The sequence below is a fragment of the Mesitornis unicolor genome, unplaced genomic scaffold (genome assembly GCF_000695765.1).
Source record: "Mesitornis unicolor isolate BGI_N332 unplaced genomic scaffold, ASM69576v1 scaffold10843, whole genome shotgun sequence".
In the NCBI taxonomy this organism is placed as follows: Eukaryota; Metazoa; Chordata; class Aves; order Mesitornithiformes; family Mesitornithidae; genus Mesitornis; species Mesitornis unicolor.
The window spans coordinates 12,371-21,017 of record NW_010175319.1 but is presented as its reverse complement, the minus strand read 5'-3'; the positions used below and the strand labels follow the sequence as shown (position 1 = coordinate 21,017).

The window sequence follows — 8,647 nt, the reverse complement described above, 5'->3', positions numbered from 1 at the left end:
TGGTCATTTCTCCTTTGGTTACTACCTATAATGCAGTACTTGTGGTAAAAAGAAGACAGTGTCAGCTTTTCACACAAGTAATTACTGCTGTTGACATTTAAGAGAAAAAGCTATTTAATCACTTTGTAAGGAAATATAAAGAATAGGTTATTTGGCAGAGAAACTAAAACACTACGACTCCAAGAGGGAGCTGAGGAAAAACTACACTCATCATTCGTTTCCTCACTTTCATCATTTCTCATGAAGTTCAATTTGGAAATTATTATTTCATCAAGATAAGATTAGGTCTCTAAATAACTGTCCCACCTGAAGTATAGAGCACAAGGTTATGACCTATTTGAGTTGCCTATTATTATCTGAATTTTCCTGTTAATTACCTAGGTTTAGGTATTATTTTCATGTTGATCTATAAAGTACTTCCAAATTTTTGCAGACCTTAAGCTTACATGTTAAGGCACTTACCATTCAAGTAAAACAGTTTTTATATAAACAAGCTTGGGAGATGGAAAGTACATTTTACCAGAACATCCGGTCTTTTTCTTTCTCAAAAGAAAAAAAATAACATTGACCAAATATTTATAAAATTTTGCATCAAGAGAAAGGTTGTGTTTTATTATCTGAAATGAGCACAAAGTACACCTTCCACAATAACACTGAAAGCAGTGCAAAGACTGACAGTGACCTTTGACTAAAGGTAGTTCTGTAAAAAGAAAAATACCAAATAAACCATTGCCCTGTTTTGATTGTTGTAAATTTTTTTTTACATAAAAGTTGGTCCAAACTTACAAAAAAAAGCACAAATGTGCATAGTTCAGAACATCTGAAAGAGTGCCATAAAAAGCTGATGTCCCTAAATTTAGCAACCACTTAAAACTGCCAAAATACAAAAAAAAATTCAGAACTAGAATTTGCCAACATGTACAATTTATCTAGTTTTCAGACAGAATGAGTTTTAAGCATTTTTAATTTTTCCTACTGTATGCAGGACCCTTTTCCACATAAAAATAAAGCTGCTGAATTAACATTATTCAAGTCTGTTGAACTGCTGCTTTAAACTGCAGCTAGGGGAAAAAAAAAAAGTTTTTCCAGATAAAAACGATGTGCCTGAGGAAAAACAGATACTCAATATGGTAATCCTCTGCCTCGCCCTCTCACTGCAGATGTGCTAATGTGTCCCCTGTATCCTTGGGAATAGCCAGGTCCTTGGGCAGGAGAAGTCCAAGTCTGTCCATGCATGTGGCTGATGCCACTGGGTTTTTCCTGTAAGCTACTTCGGTAGCTATAGTTGTGCATCTTTGTGGGCAAAGAGTGTGTACTCTCAGGGCCTGCAGAAGCATCACTGCCGCTCCCCAGGACCGGGATCGGGCCACGGCTGTATTCAAACCTATGGTCTTTATCTCCACTAAATAGCATGGGACCAGTGTTGAGGTAAATGTCTCCATAGCCAGTTACTGAGCCGGGAAAGGATTCTGAAAAGGCTGACGGAGGAGGGGCACCGCCAGAGTGAGATGAAGCAGTACTGTAGTTATCCAAAGACTGAATATCAGAGTTTCCAAGGAAGCTCCTCCCTTCTAATACTCCTGATGATCCGCTCCCTAAGCCATCACTGCTGCCGTAATGGGCAGATGAGAAGGAAGATGATCCAAAGTTATCCTTGTAGTCTGGGCCTGTTACATAGGAGTCTCTAGCCTGATAATCCATGTTTGTTTGTACTGGCTCCTCCGTTGTCGCCTGAGCTTGATGCTGAGCAAGTAGCTGCAGAAGAGCTGCTTTCACTCCTGCGTGAGGATCTGTTCCTGAAGAGTTAGTTAAAGGCAAATGCTGTTTCTCTGTCCGGTAATCAAGGTCTTCATCAGTGAGAGGCGGAGGCTCCGGTGGCTCTGGGGGACGCTGGTCTGGAGGCAAGATCCGAGGGCGTTCTTGTTCAGGTGTTCGGTTTAGAAGCCTCATCTCTGACTGCCTAACCAAATCCTCTTGACCTAAGCAGATGAAAAAGAAGAGCTTTGCAATAGACAGCAACAATACCAGAAAGTAAAGGACTTTTTCCTAGAATACAGAGGTTTGTTACTTCAATTCTCATCAAATCATTAAATGCAGTGGTAGTTTTGATATATTATTCTGGAGAAAGCAATAGCTCATTTGACTCAGAAGGGTGATGCAGGTTTCTCATCAAAGTAAGATTACCATGCAGTTAAAGAAAAATTATACAAGTGCCTTCAAACAAACAAGCAAACAGAACCCAACACTCCCCACCCCCAAACAAAACAAAAGAACCAAGAAATTGGCTTGGAGAGCAGTCCTGAGGAGTACTTGGGGGTGTCAGTCGATGAAAACCTCAATGTGAGCTGACAATGTGCACTTGCAGCCCAGAAGGCCAACTGCATCCTGGGCTGCATCAAAAGAAGTGTGGCCAGCAGAGCAAGGGAGGCGATTCCACCCCTCTACTCTACTGAGACTCCACCTGCAGTAGTGCATCCAGTTCTGGGGCCCTCAACACAAAAAGGACATTGAGCTGTTGGAGCGGGTCCAGAGGAGGGCCATGAAGCTGATCAGAGGGCTGGAGCACCTCTCCTGTGAGGACCGACTGAGAGAGTTGGAGAGACCTTATTACAGCCCTCCAGTACCTGAAGGGGTCCTACGGAAAAGCTGGGGAGGGACTTTTTGGAAAAAAAAAAAAAAAAAAAAGGAAAAAAAAAGAAAAAAGAAAAAAGAGCAGTTAGTGATAGAATTATGGAAGAGGGTAGATTTAGACTAGATATTAGGAAGCAATTCTTTACTGTGAGGGTGGTGAGACACTGGAACAGGTTGCCCAGGGAAGCTGTGGATGCCCCCTCCACGGAGGTGTTCAAGGCCAGGTTGGACAGGGCTTTGAGCAACCTGGTCTGGGGATAGGTGTTCCCTGCCCCATGGGGGGCTGGACTGGATGATCTTTAAGGTCCCTTCCAACCCAAACCATTCTATGATCTTATGATTGAGGAATCAGAAGAGATTTGCAAACAGGGATAAAAGTCTTGAGGGACAAAAGACCACCCTATCAAGGAACAGTAAAACTTTAGGTTAAAAGGAACAGGAACACAAAACAACCCACAACACCCCAAAACCCCTCAAAAAACACCCCCAAACAGCTTCAGAGTATTTTTCAAAAGCTGCAAGCACCAGAGAGCAATACATAAACCACCATATAATAAATCTGAAGTAGCAATCAAAAAATATCAACAACACAACACAAAACTTTGAGAAGACTAAGGAAGCTACTACTATATCCCAATGGAAACCAGCAGCCATATGTGTTAGTGACAGTTAAGGGCAACCAGTTACAGAATGTGACACTAAGAAATTGCTCTAGTCAGCACTAAAACCAAAAATAAAGTACCTTCTCCCCAAAGTAAGCCTTACCTAAACACAGCCAAAATTGTCAAATTCCATCTATGAATTTGCTAAAGACTGTTTTCTCCACCACAACCACCACTGATAAAACACCAAGCCCCCAGAATCATGACTGATGTAACCAGTACATCAGAAATACTACTGGTACTTCTGTGCCTCTCAGAGTGAGGGAATCATCTTTTGCTCTGTCTGCATGGCACCTCTTACAGTGAGACACAAATTCAGATCCAGACCAAAAACATGACAAAATCATTTTAATCATCTCTCCTAGACTTGCTGGAGAGTCCATCCAACCAAACGGTTGACATGTTAACTCTTTATCCCCAGCTATTACATCTCCGCTGCTCAAGGTATCTGCCAGTTAGCAATAAAGACCTTCAGTACCTGCAGACATATACAATGACTTGATCACATGTGGGTAGACAGGTGCTGGAGATTCCACATCATCCCGGCTGACAGACACAGGAGTCGTAGGCTCTGGAGGCTGCCTGAGTTGTAATGACATTTCATTTCCTGAACCGTTTTCCTTCTCTTCCAACACAGTATCTTTTTGTTTTGTTTGCTGAGCCTTTATTAACTGAGACAACAGAACAGCAAATGCACTCTGCACAGCTGCCTGGGCAGCATCAGTCTCAACTTTAGGCTGAATCAGTTGAGCAGGTGGTACAAGAGGCTGCGTGACCATTGGCTGTTTTAGAGGCTCCTGTTCCGGTGGTGGTGGTGGTGGCGGCGGCGGCGGCTGCTGCTGCTGTTGTTCTGACTGTTTTTCACCTGCTGACAAAATTCCAGCAGGAAGATTTATTTTATTTAGTTGCTGCTGAGTCTCTGGGTTTACCTTAATATTCAACACTTGGGCAAACTGTGCCAAACTAACACTTGTTTTAGACTGTAGCAGGTTTAGCAGGATTGCCACTTCATTCTGGTTTAACTGCTGTCCAGTGCTTGTTTTCGCTAAAGACAAAAAAGGTGTTTTTAAGTATTATTTAGAACTGGCGTATTTCAGAAACTCGAAATTAAGAATAATCTAGCATCACTGACATAACTGGCAAAGCATGGGTTTGGACAAGATAGAAATTGAATGTTTTTACATATTAACAGCCTCTGGGGAAGTGCCTCTCTAAGAAATGGAGCAGTAAGATTCAATGTTAAGAAAGTAACTTCCGGGGGTGCACACATACATTTAGACCGACGAGAAACACCAAGCTGGAGCTCAATTTTCCACAATACAACTAAGCTGGGGCTTAAAGGATCTGCTTCAGGCAGCTGTAAGATTTCCAGTCCCTGCAAAACTTCCTACCTTTGACATACCACATCCCTCTGTTATAAAGTGGCCATCTGCAAAACACATTTCCAGTCATATTCTGGCCTATTCTGATTCAGCATCTGGATCATAACACATGCTAAAGTGACCAGGCCCTAGGTGACCCAGAAACTAGCTGCACAAATGCAAAATCAAGTGCTGAGTTTGAAGGACAAGAACTCAATCACTGAGTAGCAGGAAAATGCAGGTTTTGTGGTGATACACAATTTCTTCAATGAAATGGAGTTTACTTGCCACAAATAAGAGAGACTATGATGATGCAGGGAATTATAAGTAAGGAAGTCAGAATACCTAAGTAGTTTCTTAGTTTCAAACACCCATTGTGGTAGTTTATTTTGAAACAAACAGTGAAGAAGCATGGATTTCAACATGTCCTACAATTAGATGACTAAGAGAAGAAGGTAGTTAAAAAATTTAAAAAATGAACACATGTGACTGTGCTGGCAGAGCCCTTTTGTCGTAACCCAGATCAACATGAACACTTTCTGCCCTCTTCTATCCCTGCCATTCTGCTAATACACCAATATATTAATTCATAGCAGATTCAATGTCATGCCTGAAAAAATGGTCACACATACATATTTGCCTTGCAAGACTAAGAGCAGCACAGCACAGCCGGAAAGAGCGGCAAACCCCACAATCCACTACCCTACTTGTGGATGTGCACTTGGAACCTACTCAGGCAGGATCCAGGGACTTAAATGATTTTATATATTTCTACAAATACAAAGAAGTCCCACACCTTTTATCTGGCAATACAGAAAAAAACCTATCTAATGCCTTGCACTGCTGGCTCTCACTCAGATGAGACTCTTAACAGTTGATTCTGTAACATTTGAAGATCATATGCTCAACACTCAATCTTCTCTCAAACTCTCAAGTGAAAATTCAGCAGAAAAATGCCAAACAGAGAAACTAATCTACCTATTCCATACTCCGGGTTAATTTGAAGTCCATCCTAAGAGCAAAATGTACTGTGGGAAATTCGGCAGTTTCTACCAGAACAGAATTACTGAGCTCTACATAGCTCCTGTTAAACTGTAAATGAAATAACCTGGGGTCCTAGTAATGAATCAGAACATTAGCAACTGACCTAAGGTGTTTTTAGCCTCTTCTTTTCGGGTGCTCAGAAAAAAATGCAATAGTTTTATTTAAAGCATGCATGTGTACACAGATTCCTTCAGTGTGTCAAAGTGATATTATCTAAGGTGCATTATGGTTTCCAGAAGTGTTTTGATTAATACAGAAAACACTTCTATGCTTAACTGCCTAAGCTCCACTGCAAATTAAATTGTCTTCCTTTCTACCTGAATATATTTTTCTATGTACATATGGGCAAACAGCAAGATAGGTCTGAATGATTCCATCTCTATCTGTTTAGCGTACTCTGCATGGTTAGTATTAATGACTAATAAATATAGTAGTCTATCATGGGGCTGTTATAAAAGCGTAACAAAAATAATCACTATCCATTGGAGTCTTTAAACTTCTATACAGTTTTCATTTGCAGGGCAGAGGGGAAATCTTAAAGGCCACAGTAAGTCACGCTTGAAAATGCTGCCAGAGCTTTAGCCTAAACATATGGAGTGGCAGAAGCTTATATCCAGCTTACAGCAAGAAACAAGATGAACAGGAGCAAGAGGCAATAAATTGCAATAAAATATGATCAGAGGAACTATTTTCTATTTATCTTTGCACATGGTATTTGGAGCTCTGCTCCATTATTAAATTAAGAATTGATTCAAGATTGTTACTATTAAAGAATTTTCAGGCCCTGTGAATGCATTTACTGTTTTTCTTCAGCTGAACTCCTGTATCAGTGCCACAGGATTTATAGTCCCTTTGTATAAGCAAAAACTTATCAAGTATCTGTTTGGTGTTGTCACTCTGTATTTCTTCATATTATGAGGGAATTATTACCAAACTGCTGAGTATCTCAAATACTGTCCATACAGGAAACTACTACTTTACATTATGTTCATAGAATTGGTCTCCAAACAAGATACTTTGGTCAAGTTTCAGAATTAGTGGCTGCACAATCTACAGAGGTAGATGCTTCTTGTTATACCAGGTTTGGGGTTGGGGGCGAGGGCGCTGGTGTTTGGCTTTTTTACAAGTTGGTTCAACCCCAACAACTTGGAAAGCTGAAGACTAACATAACATGCAGAAGGATGTTTCATTTGAAATAATTCTTGTTCTAAAATCTGCCTTCTCATCTGTTTATCAATAAAGCTACTCCAATCTTTGGAGTGTGTAAGGAACTTTGAGCAGTAGTTGACTTGTGGGATTACAAGACTATAGATGAGCAAGAGAGAAAATCCCTTCAAAATACAGAGCAGGGTAGCTGCTCTGACCAGATTGAAAAATTAAGGAAAACTTAAGAGGAACACCTAGTTTCCAAAAGCAAAGAAAGCTTTTGTAACAAAGATTTAACTTACAATATTCTTCCTTCCTCAAGGATCCAGGAGATGTCAGTACTCTAAAAATAACATCTAAAATTTCTAGAGGTGCATTCCAAGAAGAAAGTAATTACAAGAACTGACAGTATTACTGACCAAGTGCTACACTAGAGTTGCCCTGAGTTTTGAGTTGGGAAGAAGTTTGCATGCCTTGTGGGGTGTTGGTTCTGCTCTCATCCGTGCCTAGAGACAGATCCTTCCTAGGGACTTTAGCTGCTGTGGTGTCATCAGTCATGCCCATCTGCTTCTGTCTTCTGCGTTTCTTACTCCACAGCTCATGGCAATCTTGCCACAAAGGAAGGCTGCAAAGAATGATTAAAGATAATCAGTTTTATCCCATAATTTAGTTGGTTTTTTTTAACCATGTTGGTAAAATAAGCGCTCGAATTAGACATAACGTGACTTTTGCAAGATGAACCTACTGAAACCTGGAAATACATCAGAAAACACCCAAAACCAGCAAAATTTCAGATCTGCATTTCTGACTGAAATCCCTTCACCGATTGTCTGTTTCAGAAGCACAAAGTCCCTCTGGCAGAAAAGGAGCAGAAGCACAAAGTCCCTCTGGCAGAAAAGGAGCAGAAGCACAAAGTCCCTCTGGCAGAAAAGGAGCACATGTATCTTAAAATGCGAATCAATGTTACTTTCTTGCATTCATGCTTATGAAAAGCCTAATTATTTGTGTAATTCAGGACTTCTTTTGAAGTCCTGCACACCTGCTATAAAACACAATTTGCAGAGTAACAGATAACAGTTATCAAAATGAAAGTGTTTTTTTCAGGGTCCAGATAAACAATTCCTTTTTTCCACTTGTAAAAGTACTACTGCTTCATGAGTTAAAATATTTGTCCACAACAACAGACATGCCTATGTAGTAATTATAGTTGTACAGCACAGACAATCAAGAAAGTAGGGAGGAAAAAAAAAATGGAGGAATAAATAGCACTTGACATTAGCAAAGTCAGGATACAAGGAAGAAGGGACATCCCAGTCCTTTAAGACAGATAAAAAGCAGAGGCAAAAGCCTCCTAAGGAACTCATCAACCTGTTCTGTCCTCCTATTACTGTTCCCTGCAGGCATCCCAATTCTGAAATCCCAAGAAACACAGAGACTCATCCCATAGATAATGGAAAAACTGTGATAGGCAGAGAAATAGTGCCCTCTGTTTTCATATTACATATTAATAAACTGTCTGAGCAGTTCCTTCACCCAGGAACATGGAAAAATTAGGTGACAGGTGACAAGAGCCACTGGAAATGCAACTATGACAGCTGCTTCCTTTATTCTTTCCCTCTGCATACCAGGTCAAAGACCTGCCAGGTATTTAGTCAAAAACAACTGGAAGCAAGCAAGAACTCATTGTGAGAAGTATCCTACAGTCCTTGCAATCAGCACTGTCACTTTCTTTAGATGAATAACTGTTTATTCCCAAAGCAGAACTTTCTTTCAAAAGAGCAGTCAACACTTTTCTGTACATGC

At 40.5% G+C, this 8,647-nt stretch overlaps 1 protein-coding gene across 1 annotated transcript in view; it reads right to left on the bottom strand.

Moving 5' to 3' along the window:
• Nucleotides 1-534: 534 nt before the first annotated feature.
• Nucleotides 535-8,647, bottom strand: part of LOC104538217 (cyclin-dependent kinase 13-like) — a gene marked incomplete at its 5' end in the record, with an annotated part of 17,071 nt that continues 8,958 nt past the window's right edge. The window contains 3 exons of the mRNA XM_010181338.1: nucleotides 535-1,979; nucleotides 3,772-4,338; nucleotides 7,264-7,469. Of these exons, the coding sequence (XP_010179640.1) occupies nucleotides 1,123-1,979; nucleotides 3,772-4,338; nucleotides 7,264-7,469 (1,630 nt within the window). The remainder of the gene's footprint in view (nucleotides 1,980-3,771; nucleotides 4,339-7,263; nucleotides 7,470-8,647) is intronic.